This window comes from Euprymna scolopes, chromosome 19 (genome assembly GCF_053919585.1).
Source record: "Euprymna scolopes isolate OS-2025 chromosome 19, ASM5391958v1, whole genome shotgun sequence".
In the NCBI taxonomy this organism is placed as follows: Eukaryota; Metazoa; Mollusca; class Cephalopoda; order Sepiida; family Sepiolidae; genus Euprymna; species Euprymna scolopes.
The window spans coordinates 97378731-97406464 of record NC_136500.1 but is presented as its reverse complement, the minus strand read 5'-3'; the positions used below and the strand labels follow the sequence as shown (position 1 = coordinate 97406464).

The 27734-nt window shown below is 31.5% G+C and overlaps 1 protein-coding gene across 2 annotated transcripts in view; it reads right to left on the bottom strand.

Moving 5' to 3' along the window:
• Positions 1-1878: 1878 nt before the first annotated feature.
• Positions 1879-27734, bottom strand: part of LOC145239853 (con-Ins Im2-like) — a 219687-nt gene continuing 193831 nt past the window's right edge. For both annotated transcript variants that reach the window (XM_080103411.1, XM_080103412.1), the window contains one exon: positions 1879-2368. In XM_080103411.1, the coding sequence (XP_079959537.1) occupies positions 2160-2368 (209 nt within the window). In that variant the 3' untranslated portion in view covers positions 1879-2159. The remainder of the gene's footprint in view (positions 2369-27734) is intronic.

The following is a 27734-nucleotide window of genomic DNA, read 5'->3' as shown; positions in this document are numbered from 1 at the left end:
CAGGAACTGTGGATGGGGGGGGGATGCGAACCATCTAGCCACAAAAACCTTAAAATGGATGCGAGCTCAAAATTCCATAACGTTTCGAGTTGGGCACAAGACAGCTGAAGTAGGTCGAAGGGAAAAACGGTCTAAACGCCCGATGAAACCAACATAGAAATTTTAGAAAATAAGAGAAATAAAGAAATACAATGATGTTGAAACATGTAGATAGAAAAATGTAAGCAGAGAATAAGAAAATGATAATGAAAAGGAGATAAACGAATTGAAATGGAAGAAATATTTCGCAATTTTATTTTGAAAATTGGCGACAATTATAAGATCGCTGTTTCCTTGTCATACTAAAAGATAAGGAGGGATAAAAGCCAGCAATCAATATATTGGTCAAATATACAAACAGATAATGCTTTTATTAACAGTTGTTTTTTTTAAAGAACGAGTAATATATATATATATATATATATATATATATATATATATACATATATATATTATAAATATATATTATGTAAATATATATTATATGAATATATGTTATATAAATATATATTATATAAATATATATGATATACATACATATATCGTTACAGATTTAAATAATGGTACTGAGAGCGATAGGTGACAGAGATCAATGGATATTTAAAGCTAAATGATAGGAACAGAGATATAAGTAGGAGGAAAGGCACACAAAGAAAGCTGCAGAAAAAGATGAGATGCAAAACAATAAAGAGAAAAATAAATAAAATAAGAAAATAATATCTGACTTTGAATCATATACATATATACATACACACACATATATATATGCGCGAATATATATATATATATATATATATATATATATATATATATATATATATATATCGCGGACCAATATCGTATCGATTATGATCTGATAAATCCTCCTTATGCTTGTTCGGTGGAGAGATCATCTAAGCAAGCCAATAGAAGTTTTCTTTTTGGCGTGTTCAGCTACCACAGAAGCCATTATTAAAGACAGTAAATTTCAACAATATTATGTTATTAATTCTATTTACTTGTTTGTTTAAATTTCAGTCACAAACATAACGATGCGGTTGTAATAAGAAGAGATACTTTGCCAGTATTAATAATGAAGGCATTATAAATTATAAGCCTTTTTAAACATCTCGTAGCCAAGACGTGTGCTATTAGCATATACGAAAGTTCACGTTTTAAGATAAAATTGAAACTACACACAATATAAATATATAAATATATGAATTAATATAATTAATGATGAGAGTTGTTGAGAGGTGCTGTCCTTGAAAACGACCAAGGTGTCCGCCGAAAATATAGGATAAAAAGAAAACATATATTGGTTATTTCTCATACGATATTTGTCCGATCATGGGAAGACTTATCAGACCAGAATCAATAGTAAAACGTGTATTAGAGAAATTTGGTTGTTAAACCATTATTTACAGGTTGTTTATTTCATGAGCGTCCGACCATTTCCTGGAGGAGTGATAAATATATGAATATAGTCAAATCAACTACGAAAAACAAATGACCGGGGATTTAATTTAACGTCTGAAATATCGACTTTAATTTGTTTTCCATATTTGCTTGCATAATTTGCATACGATTGGTCGAAAGGTCGAAAAAGAAATGGAAAATAAAATTATGTAATTTTTGGAAAAAAAATCATTCAAGTTGATTTTTTACGAATGGTAAACACGCAGGAAATATGCATCTTATTTGCTGATATATGGGTATATATGTATGTTTTAGTGGTTGTGTGTGCGTGCTTGTCTGTGTGCTTGTATGCGTGTGTGTTTTGTGTGTATGTATGCATCCAAGTCAGATTGAGAAGAATGAAAGAGTAATGATTTGAAAAATGTCAAAGAATAATACAAGTTTTGAAAGCTGGACATTTAATTAGGGTAGATGATAGATCGATAGACAGACTGATAGGATAGTTTAAAAGTAGGTGTTTTTTTTTCTTTTTTGAAGGAGTGTTTTAGTTTTCGTTATTTTTTTAGTTGGGTGGGACTGGAGTGGTTTAGCAGGTTGCTGTTTGGGTGAAGAACACAACTTGGAAATAATCTGTAACTTTGTTTTAGATGACGAAGACGACGACGACGGCGGCGACAGCGGCGACGGCGGCGGCTCAGTTTCTGTTCGTTTTTGTTATGATTTCAGCTTCTCAGTTGATGAGACTTGAAATGGCCGGGGTCTTTGCAATAATCCAGCATCTCCTCAAGAGTGCATTTGTGGTAGCAGCATTCGCAAACGATGCCAGTCCAGTTCCGATCCCGTTTAGTCAAATAAGACTTGGCTTGTCTTTTACTAATTATGATATCTTTAAGTCCGTGGCCTCGTCGTCCAATTGATCGAGATGTTGGGACTGCAAAATAAGAAAGTTAAAAAGTAGTTAATGCAAATGTAATCTTTTTATTAATACAATTATACAAAAACTAATCCACGTACATGTTATTCTCACTGCTTGATTTAAACATTGGATTTATATATTGCTTAATTTATTTATTATTAATGCTTATTGAAACAAAAATTGGAATAGCGTCAAATCTATTTTTAAAATACTAGTTCAACCACGAAAGTAGATGTACCAGAATGCATCTCAGTCTATTTGTATACAAGTCAGACATTTTTAACCCTTTGTTTTAATTGAAACAGCAAGATTATCCGGTGTTGCCCTGGTTGTCTGCGGAAAATAACATAACATGCAACCGTATGGTATCGATAAAAGAGTATATATATTATTTAATTGGAATTCATTATTGAGATGAGTATTATTTATTAATTTATTTATTGCGGACTATTATTCTCATCTTTCTCTTAGTTGTTATTTCACGACGTTTCGGTCAACTATTCCTCTGGGTTTCGTCAGGTGATAACCGCGACGGGATAGGAACTCCGAAACTTCTAACTGCATTCTCAGCAATTACTGCCATCCAAGGTTGTTGTTGTCTCACCACATTTTGGCCAAGATTCAACGCCTCCATCCACTGCGCCATGCATGGAGAGAGAATGTTTCTTTCAAAAGCACATATTTTCGACCGATCCTTCCTCAGTGTGGATGAATTTATATAAATCAAAAGGAATGAATTCATATATATTAACTAGATTACACGTGGATACAACATGCAATTCGGACTATATATATATATATATATATATATATATATATATATATATATACAAAGAGAGAGAGATGTCTGTATATATAAGCATATTTATGTATATACTATCTATGTTCCAAATTTTGTTAAAATATGTCAATGATTAGATTTATTTTTATGTGGAAGTATTCTTATGCCAATTTCCAAACATCAAAACCACAATGAACCGACAACTTGATTCAGTTTGTTTGGAGAAAAAAAGCAAGCAGAAAGACAACTCGGCGGCATTTTTGTGATTAAACAAATTATTATCCAGCGAATGGTAGCACGTTTATCAAAAAATAATTAGTCGAGCTAATTTGATGATGAACACGTGCTTAACCTATTTCAGAACAGATTTGGGTCAACCAGTGTAAACCATGCACAAAAGATGTGCCATGTCAGAAAAATCTGTGAATATTCGTAAAATATATCCGCATTATATATACTACAGCAAAATATATCCGCATTATATATACTACTGCAAAATATATCCGCATTATATATACTACAGCAAAATATATCCGCATTATATATACTACTGCAAAATATATCCGCATTATATATACTACAGCAAAATATATCCGCATTATATATACTACAGCAAAATATATCCGCATTATATATACTACTGCAAAATATATCCGCATTATATATACTACAGCAAAATATATCCGCATTATATATACTACAGCAAAATATATCCGCATTATATATACTACTGCAAAATATATCCGCATTATATATACTACTGCAAAATATATCCGCATTATATATACTACTGCAAAATATATCCGCATTATATATACTACTGAAAAATATATCCGCATTATATATACTACTGAAAAATATATCCGCATTATATATACTACTGAAAAATATATCCGCATTATATATACTACTGAAAAATATATCCGCATTATATATACTACTGCAAAATATATCCGCATTATATATACTACTGAAAAATATATCCGCATTATATATACTACTGAAAAATATATCCGCATTATATATACTACTGAAAAATATATCCGCATTATATATACTACTGAAAAATATATCCGCATTATATATACTACTGCAAAAATATATCCGCATTATATATACTACTGAAAAATATATCCGCATTATATATACTACTGCAAAAATATATCCGCATTATATATACTACTGCAAAAATATATCCGCATTATATATACTACTGCAAAATATATCCGCATTATATATACTACTGCAAAAATATATCCGCATTATATATACTACAGCAAAATATATCCGCATTATATATACTACTGCAAAAATATATCCGCATTATATATACTACTGCAAAAATATATCCGCATTATATATACTACTGCAAAATATATCCGCATTATATATACTACTGCAAAAATATATCCGCATTATATATACTACTGCAAAAATATATCCGCATTATATATACTACTGCAAAATATATCCGCATTATATATACTACTGCAAAAATATATCCGCATTATATATACTACTGAAAAATATATCCGCATTATATATACTACTGCAAAAATATATCCGCATTATATATACTACTGCAAAAATATATCCGCATTATATATACTACTGCAAAAATATATCCGCATTATATATACTACTGAAAAATATATCCGCATTATATATACTACTGAAAAATAAAATATTTCTATATATGAAATAAATCGCCTTTTCCCGGGTCTAATTATTAGCTGTTTTACTATAAGGAACATAATAGAGCTGCTTCTAAAATCATATAAGTCAAATATCAGTTTCTCTTATTAAAGCAAATTATTTATTTCAAGTTTCTTTCATCGATTTGAATATATAATCCAACCAACAATTTTTGTTTTGATTACTGCTACCCTATACGGCACAATCACGTGGACACACCAGTTCCCGCTAGATCAACGAAGGTAAGCAACGATTAGTATGGGCTGTACCAGATGAGTAAACATTAGGGAAGGCTAGGCGCTGTATGTACCTCGCCGAGTCATAAGAAATTTCTAGGTTGGTATCTAGAGGCACATTGCTGGAAGACATGCATCTAAGAGAAGGTTACTCTGATGACGTCGGCAGCAGGACGTTGGATGGCCATGGAGGTGGATGAATTTCTAATAGATCAACGGTTCTATGGTATTAAGAGTTACGTTATTCGACTGCAGCTCTGTGGATGATCTAAGGATAAAGGTTAGGCGCAAACAAATGAGTCAGATGCCATTGCGCTGAGAAATTTAATGGCAACCCACCCCTTGTATTCTGCCAATTTCAAATCATGTGATCTCCTCAGAGGGCTCGAACCAGCAAGTAGACCGCAGCCCATGGAGAACACTAACTATGGTTTCATTTACGGCATGAACATGCCACGACACAAGAAGAAGAATATCCCCTTCACAGTTTCATATTCTAATCCAGCTCACGGAGTACTAATTTGATAACATACATTTTATATATTTACCGTTAGAACTATTTACGAAATATCAGAACCAACAATATATGAGTTAGATTTAGCTTCAAATAACAAACAGATAATTACAATAATAATTGTGAATCAACAAATGCAAACTGGAAATCTATCTATTAGTGTCCGTTCAGGGCCGATAACAACACACAGCTCACATTTAAGTAAATCCAAGCATATTGATTTTTCAAAGCAAGAAAAAAACATTTTGCGCGAAAATTCATTCGTTTGAGGGTTTCATAGGTCATATTGGTGCAAGTGTTGGAGGCCAGAAAAATTAGTTTATTCCATCTTTCTGGTAAATATTCAAATTTGAAATGATTAAATTTCTTCAAATGATATTTTTTCGTAAAATTAATGAATTTCTTAATATCATATTTATTAAATGTGACAGGCGTTACATGGCAATCATAAACAAATAATTGTTTCTTTTTTTTACTTTCGTATGAAGTAAATACGAAATTATATTTACAAAAATGTATTTCCCCATTCTTAAATATTTATTTAATGCTAAGTTTGTGTATAATAATAAGTTTATTGGTGTTTTATTTGACACTGCTCAAGCCTGGTTTTTCGAGTCCACGTGTACGAACTTCATCCCTTCCCCTTATATATTTTTTCGTCTTATTTTTTTCAGTTTTTGCCGCGGATTATTTTCGAATATACACTAAACTACCACATTATATATATATATATATTTTAATATTTAAGTATTTATAGGGGTGCTCGGTTTCTAATGCAACGTTCTAGTAAATCAATCACCAATATTAGACCTACTCAACGTTTTTAGGACAAATTTCGCGAATTTAGTCTTTTTACAGCAGTTAGGATTTTTTTAAATTTCTCTTTAAATTCACAATTTTTAAATTAACAGGAAAATTAATAGGAAAACACTTTCGTGTAATTACGTGTGTGCACAATTTCTAATATCTAATCGATTCCCATATTTTAAGTATTTGACGAGAACACACACTCCTTTTTATATAAATGATTTGTCATGTATCAATCTAAAGGCAATAATTAATGGTCAATGTGCGTTAGAGTGCAAACTAAATACTTAAAAAGTTGATTTTTTGGCGTATTTGGATCGCCATTCCGTATTGTTGAATTGAATTCACGCACAAAACAAACATGGCGATCAGTGAAAACAATACGGAATACAGACCTAAATAGCTCTTTAAAATCAACTTTTTAAAGGTAAGTCTTTAGTTGGTATCTAGTTCACACTGACCATTAATTATTGCCCTTATATCGGGTGACGAAATTTAAAGATTGCGTATTAAAAATAAAATTTGAAAACCTTTGTAAATGTCAGCACACGAAACTTGAAAATAGCTATAAATATGTATATAAAATAATCAAATAAAGGCAAATTTCAAGTGAAAATTTAAAAAAAAATGTAAAACTGCTTAAAGAAGGTTAAATTCGCGCAATTTGGCCTACAAACGTCGAGTAGTTCTTAATTGGTTGTTTTTGTTTTACGGCATATCAACCCTTTTCAGGTTATTTAATACCGAATCCAAAGATTTTGAAGAACATTTTTTTAATAGAATATATTTGTTGTTTTCAAGTCGGTTTCTATTTAACCCATAGTTGGGACCCTAACAGGTACTACCACTCCGGGTCAGAATGAACCTGGGAGAAATGGTAATTAAAGGGTGGCTCCACACTCCCTAAGGCCCGCAAGCTGGGGCCTCACCACTGGATATAGTTTTAGGTAATATCTAGGACCGAGTAGTTCTTAAGTGGGTAATCGATTTACTAGAACGTTGCATTACAAACCGAGCACTCCTACAAATATTTAAATATTGACTTTTTATTTATTTATTTTCATTTTATAACCTGGTAGATAATACTTCGCAAAAAATTTGAAAAAAAAAAACGAAAATAAATATATACGGATTACTTCTTGCACACGTGAACCGTTTCTTGTTGTTGTTGTTGTTGTTGCACAAGTCGTGAACATTGCATAGACGCTAGTTATAATTTCGCCGAGAGTATCCTTAAGTATTCTTAAAGGGGCTTGATAATTATAATTAAATAAGTAATAAAGCATTACTTCTACTGTTACTTTTGACTACGCACAAAATTAAACATTCATAGCTCAAGCTCACTTAATTCTTAACCTGTCGTATCAATCTGTCGGTAACTTAGACGGTACAGACGATTCACACGAGACTTTTACAAAGTCCAAGCGCGAAATACTTATTGTCTGAAATAAGTCTATTAAAAATTCCCCTATAACATTACATAAACGTATGTATGTATGTATATATGTATGTATTTATGTATGTATGTATGTTTAATTGAATAGATTTAAACATTGCTTAAGAAAGAGAAAGATTCGTATAATTGATTTTACTATACATGTTTCTCAGAAATTTTTTTTATTTAAGGTTAAATGTACTTGCCACCAATAACTTTAAATTTATTAAGTATATATATATATGTGTGTGTGTATGTGTGTGTGTGTGTGTGTGTGTGTAACGCATTTTTTTCGTTCAGTATTTATTTCATCATTGCTCTAAGCACACGTAGATTGTGTAGTTGTATAAAATATACATAGGATAACTAAACCATACAGAAACGTTTGTTTCAGTCCATTGAAAAATTAGTTTAAATATTTTAAAATTCTACTATCCCTTTTAGAGGCAAATATATTTCTATACACGTCTACTACAGCTTAATTCATTGGGTGATGCTGTCTATTTAAACGTCCACACCCTTCATTTTAAATAGACAAGAACAACTTAGTTATTTTAGTAGTAGACATATTTTAAAAAAAATAAATATAAAATATAAAACATAGGTATGAGATTGTAATATTTGAAATTCTCCAGTGAATTTTGAAAATTTCTTTCGACCATTTCTGTGTAGCCCACTTTCTCAGAATATTTATTATGAACACACACACACACACACACACACACACACGCATTGACACGCATATTTGTTTCGGAGATGGACATATTTGCTGATGACACCACTCTCTATAATAAGCACGAGAGGAAAACAAATAAACACATATCTAAGGAAATGGCAGAAACACTAGAAGATGATCTTCGATCCAAAGTGGAATGAGGACAAAAATGGTAACATTCAATGCTGCCAAGACTAAGCTTATTTCCTTCAATAGCTACAAGAAACCTTCTCTACCACCAATAGCAATTACCTATTACCTAAAAGTACTTCCTTTAAACTCCTCGGCCTAACGTTTACAGGGAGTATGAACTCAAGAATGCTACATAGAAGGTGAGCTCTCTCTACCGTGCTAGAAAACTACTTTCGCCTGAAAGTATCCTGTACCTCTATAAGGCCCATGTATGGACTACTGTTGTCACATTTGGGCTGGTGCATCTGCTGCTTGTCTCTTGCTCCTGGACAGGGTTCAAAAAAGAGTCGCCAACCTGATAGGTCCTGAACTGTCATCTACGCTTAAGCTTCTGTCCCATCGACAAAATGTTGCATCCCTCTGCCTGTTCTACAAGTATTTTGATGATGAATGCTCTGACGAATTACAAGCACTTGTACCTCCTCGACGTGACTACTCCAGACAAACCCGACAGCAACTAAGTCTCACCCCTTTACAGTAGAGATCCCTAGTAGTAAGAAAGCCTTTTACTTTAATAGTTTCTTCGCCAGAACTGCAAGACTTTGGAACTCTCTTCTGGGATTTTGCTTTCCCAACGGTATGCAGGAGTTCAAGTGTAATGTGAACAAACATCTTTCTACTCATTTCCCTTCATAATGCTTCTGCAACTGATGCCCCCGATAGTAGCCCCCTACTTCATAGTGGCACTGTGCCTTGTTTGGGGTAAAAATTGATTATATATATATATATATATATATATATATATATATATATATATATATATATATATATAGGGTCACCTAACCGCAATACGTTTGTAGAGGTTATTATTTCAATCGTCAAATAAAACAACCCTGTATAATTATATTAGAGCTTTTAAAAGAACGAAAAATATTACCACCCCGACTACCTTTTCATTAAACCTACCCTCGCCCCAAAAACATTAAATTTGCTTCCTCCTCATTACATGGGTCAACTCGTAGGAGCGGGTTAAAAAAAGTCAATGAAATGCGTTGGAGATAATGGATGTGTCGACATTTAAATGCGTCTTTTCCCAGTGAAAAACAATTCAAATCAACATTTTGTTATTGTCTCGTTATTATTGAATCTCATTTCGCTTTACTTTTTTACTTGAGAGACAAAAAAAAAGTGGCGGATGAGGAATACTTCCGCTTCTCTCGCTCAAGTTAGTCGTGTTCAAGGCCAGGAAGTGCTCGGCCTATTTATAGAATCTTGAATGTCAGTCTGGCAAGTGCTTCAACATCATTTCCCTTAGTGACTATATGTTTCTAAGGGTGTGGGCAGAAAGAGAATGCGCGAAGATTATGACCGCCTCATCCTTAACTGAATTAATAAAACAATACCTATAGTTACATTGGACAGTTTACAATGGATCCGTTTTAATTTGTGTTTCGACACTAAATAACCCCAGCTAGTTAATGATTCAGAATCAAGGGATCGTTCATAACGTGTATTGTGCTTCGGAGAAACCAAATAATACAAATAAAGTTTAGAAACGTTTAGAAAATAGAAAAATCTAGTAATTTGAATTATTTGATTATTTACATTTTTCAGGCCAGGTAGAAGTCGTAAGTAATCTTTAATTAAATTTTAACTGTCCGTCCGACGAAAAGTAATTTCTAGTGAGTAAAAAAATAATACCGTGGAAATATATAACGCTGGCTCATCAAATCACAAGTTAAAGCTAAAGAATGCCGAAGATAAATAAACGGACTATTTTTCTAATCAAGTTATTTCTATTTTATACATCTTTTGTCTATTTTACTCTATAACGTATAATTTTGATTTACAGACTCAGGAATTTTCTTAATATTTGGGCTATGTTCGCTAGTATCCTAGTTTGGATGGTCTTAATCTACCCTTGGATTATAATTATTTATCGTCCTTTCTACATTTTTTTCGGGTCAGTTTCTTGTGTTTCTACAATTATTAGGGTTATTTTTAATCTTTTTTTTTTCATCTCCCACATTCCATGGCGAACTCCACGTATTTACTCATCTTCGACATTATTTAGATTCAAACTGTGACTTGTTGAGACAACGTTATATACTTTCACGTGATTAATTACTATTATTATTTTATTCACTTTCTTTCATCGAACACAGCAAGCGCAGTTCTTTGTAGTCAGAATATTAACAAGTCTCCTTAAATTTATAGCAGTCTGCGTTATTTTGGTAACCATTGCAATTCATTGCGTTTTCGAAGCAGCCATTTACTATGGATTTCTCATTCATTTCATGGATTGCAATACTCACACTTGTGGTTAAACAATATAATTTTATCTTAGTTTCTCACTTTAGCTGTGATGGATCCATGCCATCTAATTATGCGACTGGGTTTTGGCACACGAAGAGTGTTATTTTTCAACTGCTTTCATCGATTTTATGCTTTGTATAATGCAATGTTCTACTTAATTTCTATTTCTTCTTAATTTTCTTCTAAGTTTTTTTTTGGGGGGGGGCTGTTAAAGCGCACTTCTTATTGTTATTTGATTGACCTTCTCCATGTTTTCTATTGCCTTAAGTTCTCTTGTAAGGTTCATCTGTGTGCTTAGCATAACTATATCTTTCAGCTTCACTATGTGAAATGCCCAGACGTTGAAATCTATTATTGTTCCTTTTTCACTAGAGTAACATCCGATCGTCTGTTTGACCGAGTTTGTCAATTTGTATTTCCACGTCATATTATGATTTTTCCAAGATTGAGAAACAACAAGCATTCTTCGTGATCTTTCCAACCTCTATAACGCTTCATGCCTAGTCAAGTCTTATAATATTACAAGTTAGAAAATCATTTCATCCAAAGCATGAAAATTGTTAAACAAAATGTTTTTACTATAGGCTTTAAAAATAAAGGTACAAGATTCAATTTGAAATTTATTTATCTTCAAAGTGCACTTTTATCAATTTTGCACTTTAAAAAAAATCATTGAAAATTTTATATCTATATAATTAATTGCTATAGTAAAAACATTTTGTTTAACAATTTTCATGCCTGGGATGAAATGCTTTTCTAACTTGTGCCTTATCTTTTTAATATTATTTTTTTTAAATCTCCTTCTCTCTATTTCAGTTTGTATTTCTCCTCACGCCACAACTCATTTTTGCAACCCCCTCTTTGTATTATTACAGGTCTGAATATTCTCTCTGTTTCAGTTTCTATTTCTCCTTACACCACATCTGATTTTTGCAACCCCCTCTTTGTAATACAGGTCTGAATAATGAGAAAATCTGATTTTTTTTAACCAAAACTTTGAAATAACCTTTTTAGATTAAATTTTTTTAAAACTTCTTTCAGAATAGAAAATCTTTAAAATTTAATAAGGAACATATTTCATATAGGTTTCATTAACAAATATTCAGTACATAACGAGAAAAATCGAGATGAAAATTTCAAAAAGATTGTATAACTGGTTACGTTCAATAGTAGTCCTCGCCAGCGAAAGTCTTTGTTATTTTTATTCTATTGTTATTATTATTTAAATAATTTTGTATCCTGCTCTTTCGTGCGGGGACAAATTAATATCATTTGTAGCCCTTTATTGCAAGCATTTTTATCGCGGATAACGACTTGTGGCGTTTGCTGGAGTCTGAGAGACAGAAAGTCTTCAAAATATGCTAGTATTCCCCATTGAATCGTTATCAGTGATTTTGCTTGTAGTCTAAGTGACAGTAAGCCATCTCCAAATACTAGTATTTTTTTAATTATAATATTAACCTGGATTGTCATTTTCTGCTGTTAGTGCCACTTTGCTTTTTTAGGGAGGAGTGAGGATAATAGCTGATTTTTACATAATGTAAGATTTACTTATTCTTAAGTTTAAATTAGGTTCGAAGTATTTTCTATTTTATTCTCGAATTGTTTTTAGCTTTATTTGTATACTCATAGTAATTGTGTTTAGTCTTAGTTCTTTGTTTATTGAAATTTTCTTTAGTTTTAGTTTTATATTTATACTGCTTGTGTTTAGTTTTAATTCTTTATTTATAGTAATTGTGCTTAGTTTTGATTTTGTATTTAAAATAGTTGCTTTAATCTTATATAAAGAGTAGTTGTGTTTGGTTTTATTTCAATATTTATAGTAATTGTGTTTAGTTTTTTTCTGTACTTGTAGTAGTTGTGTTTTATAATCACAGGAGTTCTGCTTAGTTTAAGTTTTATATTTATAGTAGTTGTTTTTAATATTAGTTCTATATTTACATTAGTTGTCTTAGTTTTAGTTCTATCTTTATAGTAGTTGTGTTTAGTATTAGTTCTATATTCATAGCAGTTGTGTTTGATATTAGTTCTATATTCATAGTAGTTGTGTTTGGTATTAGTTCTATATTCATAGTAGTTGTGCTTGGTATTAGTTCTATATTCATAGTAGTTGTGTTTAGTTTATGTTCTATATTGTTGTATCAATAGCAGTAAATCTTTATTCAAATATTGATCAGTATATTGCCATCATAAAAACAGTCTCCTTCATCGGAGAATCTCCAAGAATACAATTAATATAATGTGAATCCTTCCGTCTGTTCTCACTTATTTCCAAATTGCGATAATTTTGCGTCGATCAGTCTGAAAATGATAGAGTTGAAAAAGCATGCACGTCAAAAGTCAGTGCAAGTTCTTTTCTTAGTTGATAATGACTGTCCAACATCGTACAAATGTCATCGGGTTGAACTCACTTGACCTGACCTCGTAGCTGAACCCTAATCCGAACTAGTTTATAATCTTTCTGTGGAGGTCAAAGATTATATATTTTTCCGTCTTCAAAGGGAGATAAGGCCGTAATAAAGGGGTCAATTTAAAAAATACAATTCTGAGGAATAAAACGAAATTTCTAAATAAACAAGTTGTTTTCCAAAAATGGCGAATTATTACTTTAGTTTGATTTTGTCTTATTTTTCGCTTAATTTATAGTAAAATATAATGAAAAGTGTAGACAATATGCAGCAGTTTAATAGTATATTTCTACCCTCTCCACCCCCCAAAAAATTAATGCCTGGGGAAGGGTAGTATGAGGAACAAACATATATTACACTAGCCAAAAAAAGGAAGAAATAATGCCTGGGATGAAAAATGTCATAATAATAGAAAAATATACTTCCCCCTTTAATGAGGAAGTAAGACATGGTAGGATAGTTTCATGCAACTAGTGTTTACCTCATAACATTGTCTGTATTTAAGTGCACACAATAGATCTACTTGGAACGTACTTTAAATAGTTGATTCCATAGGCGAAGATATATAGAGTGCAAATACTACATATAGTATATTTTGTATGATTTGAAAATTATATTAAAATTGTTGAGTTTAAAAAAGAACTAATGCCGTAGTTATGTTATCGATTTTATAAACACACTGATAAAAAATGCTATAATATGCATCCTCCTTTCCAATGAAATATACAGATCCATTATTTTTAACAAAGGTGGAAAGGTCAACGAGTTACAGTACAGTTTTTTTTAGGATCTTGAAGTTTATTATCACTTCAAAGAAATAATCGACCATTATCAGCAAGACATCACTGGTGAAAGAACTCAAAATGACTTACAAAAACAATGGAATGAAACAGAGATAAGTAAATATGGGAATATTTTCTAAAGCTAAGTTACTTTAAAATAACACCCATAGATAGTCGTTACAAATAACGTGCCCTATTAAAACAAAAACAGTTTATTTTAAATTAAAATTGAAATCGCTATATTATATCACCGGTGTTTATCTTCAAACCGTAAGCCATGTTCTTTACACGAAGCCTAAATTGTAGAAAAGTGATATTCTATCCTCAGTGTGGGCGACCGAAAAAATACAATTGCGAATTACTTAGAAGACACTTTACACGAAACCTATGTACCACCTACAAATGGAAATCTTTGAAGACACACACACACACACACACACACACACACACATATATATATATATATATATATATATATATATATGTGTGTGTGTGTGTGTGTGTGTGTGTGTGTGTGTGTGTGTGTGTGTGTAAAATGTATGTTTTTCGTAATCGATAATTTGATTGCTTCGAAATTTTAGCATAGTATTTTCATCGTACCCATGCGTGTTTATATATATATATATATATATATATATATATATATATATATATATATATATATATATATATATATACACTTGTGCCCGATATTATTCATACCCCTCAGATCTTTGAGATTTCTATAAGAATATTGCTCAAACCAGAAGATAGACAATATTAAAGGGATTTCAAACAATAAATCAAGCATAAGCATTTAATTTAAACTCAACAAATAAATAAATTATGCAAGTTTGAAGCATTATACTAAGAAAAACAATAATGGTACTAGTTCAAAATTATTCATACCTCTCTTACTAATAGTCAATAGCATGCCCTTTATTCTTAATAACTGCCTGTAACCGTTTTGGATATTTATCAACAAGGTTTTTACAAGCATCAACACTGATTTTTGACCATTCTTCAATGCAGTAGTTCTCTTAATCCCTCAAATGTCTAGGTTTCTGCTTTTTAACCTCAGTTTTCAATATGTGCCAGAGGTTTTCGATAGGGTTCAGGTCAGGACTCTGGCTAGGCCATTCCAAAACATTAATGTGATTATCCTCAAACCATTTCTTGACTATTTTGGCAGTATTTTTTGGATCATTATCCTGTTGAAGGACCCAGTTTGGTCCTAAATGGAGCTTCTCCGCATCCTGTCTAATGTTTTTCTGGAGTATCTCCAAATATTGCTCCTTCTTCATGGTTCCATCTATCTTGACCAAACTACCTGGACCACTAGCCGAAAAGGAGCCCCAAAACATTAGGCTACCACCACCATGTTTCACCGTGGGTATGGTGTTCTTTGGGTTGTAAGCTTCTCCTTTCTTCCTCCAAACGTAAGAAGCATCCATATGGCCAAACAATTCAATTTTTGTTTCGTCAGTCCACAAAATACTTAAGAAAACGGACTCTGGAGAATTCACATGGGTCCTAGCAAACTTTAGACGTGCTGCAAGGCGTTTTCCGGTGTGCAATGGAGTCCTTCTTGGTCTTCTTCCTTTCAGACCATTTTCATGCAGAGTCCTTTGCAATGTTTGCCTTGATATTTTTATGCCAGAAAACTCCAGATTTTCTAAAATGTCCTTAGTCGTGGTGGTTGGATTTGCATTAACACTTCTTACAATATTCCTGGTGGCTCTAACAGACAGTTTCCTTTTCCTTCCTCTACCAATCAAGTTGTTTGTTGTGTGGTGGCTCTGGAATTTTTTGATGATGCTCTGTACTGTTGCTGTAGGGACCTCAAATTTCTTGGAAATTGACTTGTAACCTAAACCATCCTTATGTGAATTCACAATTTTAGTCCTAAGATCATTACTAAGCTCTTTTTTCTTCCCCATTCTAATAATTTTTATTCTTTTTTTGGTTTTCAGTTGATATTATTTTAATTTCTGAAAAATGCAAAAAACGAAATGAAATTAATCAAAGGTTGTATAAAAGCATTCAAAATAAGAATCAAACAGGAAACAAACAGTCAGAAACTCGATTAATACTGAAAAAATAAGGGGGTATGATTATTTTTGAACATTGCAGATTTTATAAATAGCTGTATATTTCTTTTATTACAAGTATCCCGAGATTTTAAAATGACGAAAATGATCAGAAGAGGTTTATTAAGAATATGTATCAATATGGACGTAAACAATAAATTCTTACAAAGTTACACCTAATAAACTCAATTTTCAAGAGGGGGTATGAATAATATCGGGCACAAGTGTATATATATATGTATATATTAGACATTAAGAGGAGATTATAGATAGATATATAAATACCCGTTCGCATACACCTTTCACGATAAAGCTAGAACACAGAATTAGACAGAATCGAGCAATTTCATCGACAACGGACAATGGGTTAAATTTGTTAGTTTGCAATGATCCGGGTAAAATTCTGCAAGTGTACAAAAACAAAAAAATATGTAGTGATGTTCATTGTACACGTCAGCCGATACAAAGAGTGCTTTTCATTATTGTAGTCAAAATGTTGATATTTACTGTACAAAATTGTAACTACTTAAATTTTTGTCAATTTATTCAATAAGCAATGTTATCTACCTAATTGTCATGTGACAATTATTTCTCTCTTCCATGATAGCATGCAAAAATGATTTCAGCTATGTTTATTTGTCACGTGACATGTGACCTAAACACAAGGGAAATAGCTAAAAATTCTAATTTCTTCGAAACCTATTTTCTTCAATAATTAATTTATACCTTATCGTTTTTCGCAAGTTTTTGGATATTTTCATTATTGCGACATGGCAATTCACGTGAAAATTAATATTTCGATTTCCGATTTTCACTACAATAACGAAGAAGCACTAAAATGTTTACGAATAATCTCAATAATTATACTTGAAAGCAATATATTTTCTTTGAATAAAAAAGCAAGTTTACCAAACTGTTTCCTTTTTTTTAGAACTTATGATATAATATTTTTACATTCATTTCTCGTTTCTTTCTTTCTTCTGAATTATCGTTGGTCTCTCACTTACTTTGTTGGTTTATTTGTTAAACAGTTTTCTTTTAAAATTTTTTATCGATTTATTTTTTGATAAAACTTTACACTTCCATAGCATAAGAAAATCGGCTACTTTTTTTTACTTTACGAGATCTTCCAGTGCGTGCTCACATACATGTCTATAGTAGAATAAAACGTCATATATTCCTCTCTGTCATCTTCAGGAAGAACGGGCATGGAACGTGCATTGAATGATTTAAACGGATATACCGTTTTAATTTAAGATATTGCACTTCATAATTCGCTTGGCGTTGTCTGACTTACATCTACACACTGATTGCTTCTCACATGGACAATATATGTTGCATGTTCTACAGTCAGAAAATAAAAAAAACCTTAACATCTGTATCGAAAAAGGACATCTCAAAATATTGTGTATTCACAAATATTGAAAACATAAGCAAAACATATATATTTTTTGTGCTCCATTTATATAAACTGAACACAGCAACACGTGGCCGAGTACATCAATTATATATATATATATATATATATATATATATATATATATATATATATATATGTGTGTGTGTGTGTGTGTGTGTGTGTGTGTGTGTATATATATATATATATATATATATATATAGAGAGAGAGAGAGGGTCACTATAGAAGAAAGTTAGAGAATCGAAATGAAATCTTAAAGCTTATTATTTTTTCAGGTAGACAATGACATCATCATTATTCTATTTCGATTAATGATAATTAAATGCACACAACTTTCTGGGGAAAGACAATGAAAGTTGTCCAAATCTCTAAGTTTCCACGTTAGAAAATTATAAGGAAGAATCTTTATAAAACTTCGAATACGAAATTCAAACCATATTTATAAGACACTAATTTGAAGAGTTTATCAAATTTTTAGTTTCTTTTGATTACAAAAGCAAAAAACAATTCGGAGTGTTCCATTTTTAATACCGAGCTAAGTCTAATCTGTCTTCTAGTTTAAATAAAAGTTTAGCATTTTGGATAAAAACATGCAAACGTCTGATCGTCATCGTAGCATTTAATATTAATAATTTAATTATATATATTTTTGTAAGGATATATGATACAACAATATTTTTTAAATCTATATACTTTTAAATTTTCAACTCGTGGGTGGGTTAGTTGGCAACTTTTGACAAACAAAGTTTTCAATTTTTATCAAACATAAATTATTTGCTACGATGAAGATCTGACGTTTTTATGTTTTTATCCATTTGATTTTCAAAGTTCGAAGGAAACGAATAATGGGATGTACTTTCAGCACAAAAAATAGCGCAAGTTGTTTTTTTTTTTTTTTACTTTTTTCTATTCATTTACATAATATATATTTATATTATAAATAAAATACCTATTAGATATCTATCTAATAGGTATTATATTTTATTCAAACTTAACGCTTCTATCAAGAAACATACACCGCTAACATATTTATAATATAAATATATATTGTGGAAATGAAGAGAAAAAAGTAAAAAAGGCAACTTGCGCTATTTTTTGTGCTAAAAGTATATCCTTCCAACTTGGAAAATCAAATGAAAGGCAGCTCTACATTGTAGAACACTGTTTTCCTAGTTTAGGGAAGAGCCACATTAATCAGTTATAGGCGTTCGCTACTGCGCTAAAAGTCCTTGTGAAATAATGCAATTGAGAAATAAATGGATCTTTGAAATTGGGGTCGAGCTTGTCTATCAATGAGCCATGTTGACGATTCAGTTCTTATTATAGGGAAAAAACATTTTGTTGTCCATATGCCAATATTCTGTCGTCATGATGGATTCTTATCTCTCATTGTGTTTTCAATTATTTTCTCCATAATCGCCTTTTGCTCTGTTCCCTGACTTCTGGATTAATGACTGACCATTGTTTCACCTATCAAGTCCTCACCTCTTGCCTTTTCTGTTTCCTGTGGATTATCTCCTCCACCCATGAGCCAAAACACGCACAGAGACTGACATATATATATATATATATATATATATATATATATATATATATATATATATATACGCAAATGATAACAGATCTATATACATATATATACATATATATACACACATATATGTATATATATATATATATATACGTAGACATAGACCTGTCATCATTTGCATTTCACATCATCACATATGAACCCCTTTTCCTATAGTTATTTTTGTCTTGTCTGATTTCAGTTCTAATGTCACTTTTTCTCACATTCATCGGATCAACATGTCTTTAACAAACATATAATATCGCACTGCCAGTGAGTTAAAAAAAAATTAATAATTGGTTTTGTATAATTGTTTACAAATTCATTTTTTTCATTTTGTTATAACATGTTTATTCACGTTCTATTCACGCACATAAAAATGATCCTCATATAAACACACTGGCACCAAACTACAGCACACATTATTTTCATTTCAAAATTAAATTCCACCATGGTGCATTTCGGTTTATTCATACAAAATAAACCCGTTTTATTTTTTCGTTTAAATTTAAATCCTCTAATCTTAAAAAAGAACATATACACACTGAGATCAAACAAACTAATTTGTAAGTTACCCCCACAAAGGTGTTTCCGGTTTTTCTAAATTTCCTCGATTTTCACGGACATACGAAAGATGAAACATACTAGTATAATATATTATATATATATATATATATATATATATATATATTTTGTTTGAGTATTTAATCCAACTGTGTTTAATATATTGGGAGAGTTTAGTAGTATGAAAACATACTTGCAGCAAGTAACCTACTCTGACACATTTGGTTTATTCAACATAGAAACTTTTCCGTCGTTAAAAGATACGTATACTAAATCTTACAGAAATATATGTGTGTATGGTACTTTTCATCGGTATATTTTTCTTCTATTATTAGTGACCTTGCAAGGCCACGGGAAGACAACTGAAGCAACAAAACTGAAGCTGGCTTGCAGAACACTATATATTAAAAATAGGCAAATTTGGGCATATTTTATTGGTTTGAAAAAATAGTTTGTTTTTTTTACTAATTATCATTAAATTTTAACGATAAAATAGTATTATAATCTTCAAAAAGTCTGCAAATTTTCATGTAGTTTTGTCGCATATATATATGTGTGTGTGTGTGTGTGTGTGTGCGTGTGTGTGCGTGTGTGTGTGTGTGTGTGTGTGTGTGTGTGTGTGTGTGTGTGTGTGTGTGTGTGTGTAATTACAGAGACGATCTCTTTAAACGAACTATTCACGTCCTTTTAAAGAAACGTTCTCTCTGTAAACAAGGGATTTTATCTTGGGTCTGGACATGATTAATCTCTAAAGCGCTTCCTCTCCGTTGCATAATTATCATAACGATAGATTTATTTAAGTCGTTCCCTCAATTTTTCCGATAGTTTGATTTCATTTTTGTTGTTCCCACATTTGAACTCGTTTCCCTATACAAAAAATCCCCCGATTCGGCATTGGAAAATAAGGGCGAAACCGGGTCGGCTGATTCTACTCCTTTATTTAGTTAATTTTTTTAACCTCCATAAAATAATATATATATATATATGCATATATATACACAAAAGTTTTAGCAATTTTATAAGTACCTAATTTTAGCGACTATTGATCAGAATTTACCAAATAAAGGCTCGTTGGAAAGGTAATGACCTACATTTTATAGTGATCCATATAGCATTTGCCCTTATGGTCGCACATTTAAGAGACCATCCATTATCCAGGGCCTATTTTTCGAACAGATATTGTTTCAATCATAGTCATTTGTTTTCCTTGTTTTGCACAATCAATTACAAAATATTTGATATTTCTCCCAAAAGCCTTGCCTTGATGGGGGGGAGATTAAATCTTGTTGGTATGGTTTTAAATGATCTGAAATAATACCAAGGGAAGACTTGATTACGAATATTTATCATGTGTTATATCTCCCCACTTTGGTTTTCATACATAAAGTAAGTTTCACTGTGTATAAAGATTATTTAATACTAGAGATACTCATAATCGTACTCTATTTCCAAAAGAGGGAGATAAAACAGCTGAGAAATATTTGGAATCAAGTCTCCTCTTGCTGTTATTTCACATCATTTGAAACCATAAGAGGAAATTTTTGTCTCCGCTCTCTGTGTTTGCTCTTAAAGTGTGTTCATTTACATCAAGTTTACATTAGATACTACACTTCTATCTTTATAATATATATATATATTAGCAGTAGTCACTTAACATTAACTGTGTCGATATATATTTCTGATCAGTAGGAAATTTAGGAAAACTTAATTTCAAATATAATCATGTTTTTATTTTTTATAATGAATGGAAGTTTAAAATGATATGTAATATGAAGTTATGTTGACAAACTGTTAGAGCGGAGATGTTTTCGTAATAAACTTAGTGGTTTACAGACAGCTATCAAATATTTACAAGATTTAATAATTCGAAACGAAAAGGTATTTTATTTTAAATCTTGCAAATACCAACCAAATAATTACTAACATGTTTAAAACGTTTATAAATACATTATTTACTGATATATTTTTTTGTTTAATTATTTTTAATCAATATTTAATTTTACTTTGTGAAATCAATATTTATTTATTTTTTTGTGAAATCAATATTTATTTTATTTTGTAAAATCAAGAAAATCTTCTAAAAATGAATTTTGCATCCTATTTTCTAATATTTATGTATGAACTATACGGATAATTTCCTGTAATGCCCTCAGATTGAATAGAAGTAGAGTTTGATAGTGTCTATCGATTACTTTAAAATGAAACCCGTACTGAAACTGGTTTGAATGATGTAACGTTTAACGTATCGATTTCTATCACGCGGGAAAACACACACTAATATATATATATATATATATATATATATATGTGTGTGTGTGTGTGTGTGTGTGTGTGTGTGTGTGTGTGTGTGTGTGTGCACGCGCGTTTGTGTGTGAATTATACAAAATACTTTAAAAACGCGAGTGGATCAATATTCGTTCAGAGAACTCTTTATAATCCTTGTCAACCAGGTTAAAACAAGCCGTTCTTATTATTTATATGTAAAATATATGTGTGTACACGCACACACACACACACACACACACACACACACACACACACACATATATATATGTGTGTGTGTATGTGTGTGTGTGCGTGTGTGTGTGTGTCAGTGCATGTGTATAGCAAATATTTGTCTTAGTATCTTAATTTTTATTTCGTATCTATCTATATACATACATATACACCCACTTATACATACTCCTACATACACAGACAAACAATAACACACACAATCACACACACGCACGCGCGCGCATTCACACACTTATACGTATCCTTGTCAATCTGTGCATTTTGGCCATCCTTTCCCATGCTCCCCTTTCCGCGTCGTCCTTGTTTCTAACCCGTTGTCTGTAAGAGACTAATAGAAATGACAGCGGAAAAAAAGAAATTATATAAAAACGACCTGAAAAAAAAACTTGTAGTAAATGACTTTAGATAAACCCAACCTCCAGTTACGATTAAGGAGTCACATGCATAACAGTCACATGTATGAATGGTATGAGGTCACAACAGCAGGATTTTCATTGACTAAAACAGGATTTCTCAACCTGGGGCCTTGTTACTCACTTCATTGACGGTCGAAAAATTCTACGAATAGTGATAGTTTTTAAAACGAACTATTTCATTATTCTGGCTTTAGCGTCCGACAAAATTACTTATAATGGAAGTTTGAAACTTGACCCAATGTGCTTGAATTAATGTATTCTGGTTGCTTTGTGGATATTTTCTCAAACAGAAAATTGAGAGAATCTGATATCCGAGATGCATAAAGATGTAAACTATTTACTGACAGTAAAAATGTGTTTGAAACTTAAAGAAAAACGAATACAAACAAATCGGAATTAAAAAAGGTATCAAAATTTTCTTCTCATTCTTCTCGGTAAATTTTTGATTAGGTCCACCGCCACAATTTTCTTTTAAATGACGACTTTTATAGGTGTTTGACTATGCTGAATACGGATATCGCATTTAAATTTTGCAGAATTAAGTAGTTAGCGAAATATAAAAAGTTGTATTATGCATTGTATTCTTTGGTGGCCATCTTTGTTACGCGCGTGCGCGCGCCATAAACAAATCTACGAATATGAATCTAGAATAGCTTTCTTCTTTTTTCATTATATATATATATATATATATATATATATATATATATATATACATATATATACAGGGTGTCCACAAAGTCTGGCTATAGCCAGACTTTGTGGACACCCTTTATATGCGTGTGTGTGTGTGTGTGTGCATATAATGTGGGCGTGTATGTGTGGGCGTGTGTGTGTGTGTTTCAAAGAGAAATTTTAATTAGCATCGCAGGGTAAAAATAAACTTGATATGTTTTTGCTGAAAATAATAAAGAAACTTAAAACAAAAAAAGCTTAACATCAATATATACAAGTTGCCTTCACTAAGTTTTCAGACTATTTTTTGTACAGGCATTTAAAATTGATGTAGACTTGAAAATTCGGTCTGTTATGGCTATACATCTTATGAGACGACTGACCAATTTTTATGATTTCAGTTTCAAAAGAATAGTTATAGCAGGAATTGAAATAGACCCTATTATAGTCTGGTTGTCACTGCTGAATATTTTCAAAGAGAGAATCTGGACGAAAGGACACTTTATAAGAACGATATACGATAAAATTATTGTTTTAAGCTTAGAAAAAATGAAAGAGAAATATATGAAATGCTTCAAACTGCTTTTGGACCATCTTGCATGAACTGAACATCAGTTTTTGAGTTGCATAAGTTTTTTTAGTTACATAAGAGATCCAAGGAAGACAATGGCGTCTGTGAGTGATGATGAGAGATGTGGATAGAGTAAGGTCAGACACCAGAGTTGATTGGCCAAATAAAGAATTTCGTGGATAAGCACCGCCATGTGTCTATAGAGTCAATAATTGCGCATTTTGATGTCAGTGTAGAAAATGTATACAATTATTCGCAAGGAACTAGAGATGCGGAAGATTGTCGAAGACTATTTGACCAAGATGGGATTAAAGACAATTCCTCACCCTTCTCTACAGTCCAGTCCTCACCCCTATAACTTTTCGTTATTTTCTTAACTCAATGAAAACCTTGTCGTTACAAGACAATCGAGGAGATGAAAGAGGCTGTGACGAGCGTCATTGACACAGAAATGGACTTCCATGGTTCCTTCCAGAATTTGTTGGAATGGTACATAAAGTGCATTACAGCAAGGGGGGATTATTTTGAAGAGAACTAGCTTTTCATATGAGTACAATCAATAAAAGCGGCCATACGAAAAAAGTCTGGCAATATATATATATATATATATATATATATATATACGTGTGCGTATGTGTGTGTATGTGTGTGTGCGTGTGTGTGTGTTTTATCTTTTATTACCGTTTTATCTGTTTGGCTACATATGTGTCAGATGTTGGACCATGTTTACGGTCTAACAGCCTCGTCAGGCCTTACAGAATATATATATATATATATATATATATATATATATATTATGAAAGGATATAATTTAAAACCACTTTCATAGCAATTAAGTTAAAGTAATCGTTTATGTTTTATACAAGTGATATATATATATATATATATATATATATATATATATATATATATATATATATATTGTTATTAGTGTATACCCTTTCTCAAAAATTACGGAAAAATGTGACTTTGAAATGTTCGCACTAATATTCATACTTTTATTAAATTCATGTTATACTTTTCAGATTTAGACGTTTTCTTTATACTTATTTACTTCTTTAAACTTCAACGATCGAGATTGTATATGAATATTATTATGAACATTGGCGAAGCATACTTTTTATTTCTTCAATTTGTGGCGCAGGCTGTATACGGGTAACGATTAGATAAGCATCGTACAGTTTTGAGAGTGAAAACGTTTTTTCTTTCATTCCACTTGAGATGAAGCAGCATAAAAAAGAAAGCAAACTTCTTTGTGAATCACTCAGACAATAACCTTGTAGATTAATTTCGACACACCCAATCAGTTGTATGAACACCAACAACCACCCAGTTTGGCGATCAATCCCTTTCTCACCTGAGCTCTAGATTTACAAGCATATCACGCCGACACCAAGACACATCGCTACCGCTGCCTCCGCCATAGTCGCTTCACAATATGTCTGTCGTGGTTCCATAACGATCGTCCTCTCTTCCGAGACAATAAACGCAAGAAATACAACTGAAATTCGCCGCGTCGTTGTTTTCACTTACGTCATCTCATCTCTATAAAAGCTTTTTTTCTGTCCGTTACTCTGTCACACTTCAATTTGAACGCGCAGATTAGATAGACGCATTTTTTTATTTGTAATGCGTACAATTAATAGAGCGCTCCCTGACTGACGCTCAATAAGTTACATTCAAATAAGAATAACCGATCATGACTTACGTCTGAATAAGAATAATCTACCATGACTTACGTCTGAATAAGAATATTCGATCATGACGATTGATAATTTTTATATGGTCTCTAATGCTTATGTTTTACATATCATGTTTGTCCGGCTGTCACGCTTCAGTTTAGAACAATATTTTCATCACTAATCGCGCAAACTGAAAGGACGCATCTTACGAATGGATCCGTTGTTGATTTTCTATCGAAATCTTAACAAAACAAAAACCTATTTAAAGTTCTTCTAAGGTTGTTTTTTTTTCCTTCTTGCTGCGTAGGTTTTACAAATTTTCAACACTGTAGACAGTCGCCTCGAGCTCGACTGACTTAACATAAATACGCACCGTTCATGTAAAAAAGAAGAAAATCACAGTGATAGTAAGATCGAAACGAGCGTAAAGATAACAATTGAATCGTGTGTAGATTGTTACAATTACTAATTACGCCGACGGCGTTCATTTCATTTTTTGTTCTTTTATTTTTTTTTACTCGTATTCATACAATGATTTTTTTTAGGAAACGTATTTTAAAAAATGAAGCCCAGTTGATGCTTCCTGAACAGAGCAGACGGTGTGGAACCTCGAAGAAACAGGGAGTGAGGTAAAATCAACAATAAAATGAGAGTGGAAGGTGAACAAAATACTTAGCAAAGTAAGTGGAGGGTACTGATAGAAAGATGTAGAGAATGCGTGCACAAATTAACGAAACGTGAGAGGCAAATTTGAAAGGATGTGCTATCAAGGATTGTGATCTCAAGAGAAATGATCAACAGCAATAAAGGACGGTAAGAAAAAGGATAATGAGAAAAGGGGCAAAAAATAGAACACTTACATTCTTAACTTATTAAAGGCCCTCGCCGAATAACTATATATTACTTAGCGTAAGTATACTTCACTGTTAATCATAACAATCTCAGTGTAAAAACATTTCTCACGTCTAACAACATTCTAGAGCCATGGTACGGCGAAATAGCTAAGTCTCCTTTTTTCCCTCTTTCTCCTTATATATATATATATATATATATATATATATATATATATATATATATATATATATACTTAATAGAAAGAAGTCAATTTTCTCTTATAGAAAAAGTATTATAGCATTAAAAGCACAAACGCCACATTTATATTCAACATGGTTAACTGTTTGCCAATTTTTTATGCATGTTTTCAGGATATTATCAATCGCTTTATTTCAATATATGAAATTCCTACAATAACTCTGAAGAGAAACATTCTCCCAAACCAGTCACACTTAAAGAAGATGCTTAAAATAAACCTTTTTAAAACATTTTCAACGTACGAAAATATTCAACTTGCGGATCTAGATTCCTGTTTTCATTATCGACGGCTTAGAACAGCGTTCCCACGTAGTGATCATTTCGAAAGCTCAAACATACGACTGTTAATCTAGTAACGATGAAAAAACGATTAAATTGTCATTAAATTTTCGATATTTGTTAATTTTAACTTTTATTTATATTTTAAAAGCAGGTTTCATCAAATATACAAGGGGAAATATCCTTTAGTTGGGTGTTAATCCTCCATAGTTCATGTAACGAAAACTAAGCAAATTACATTTTGGTTGTGCAAAGTTCCAACGTTTTATGAAGCTAAAGCGTTTAGATAATTGAAAAATATTTTTATAAAACTTAAATAATTTTTATTTCACTTACCTTGTCCTTTTAAATTAAAAATGGACATGAAATCAATATTATTATGCTAAAAAAACTTTTTGTATCAATATATATATATATATGTATATATATATGTATATATATATATATATATATATATATATATATATATATATATATATATATATACATATGATTAGTTTGATTACAGTAACAGGCAGAATTCTAAAACAATTTTTTTTTTCAAGATTTAAATTTGTTTTATTACACGATGATGATTTGCACATAGCATTTTGAGTAACGGTTTCACAATTTTTTAAAATATTTTACTATATGAACATGGCTATTGTTAGTTTTATGTTAGCAAATTCAACTACAACCAAAAATTATTTTAATCGTTAAAGGATGTTTAT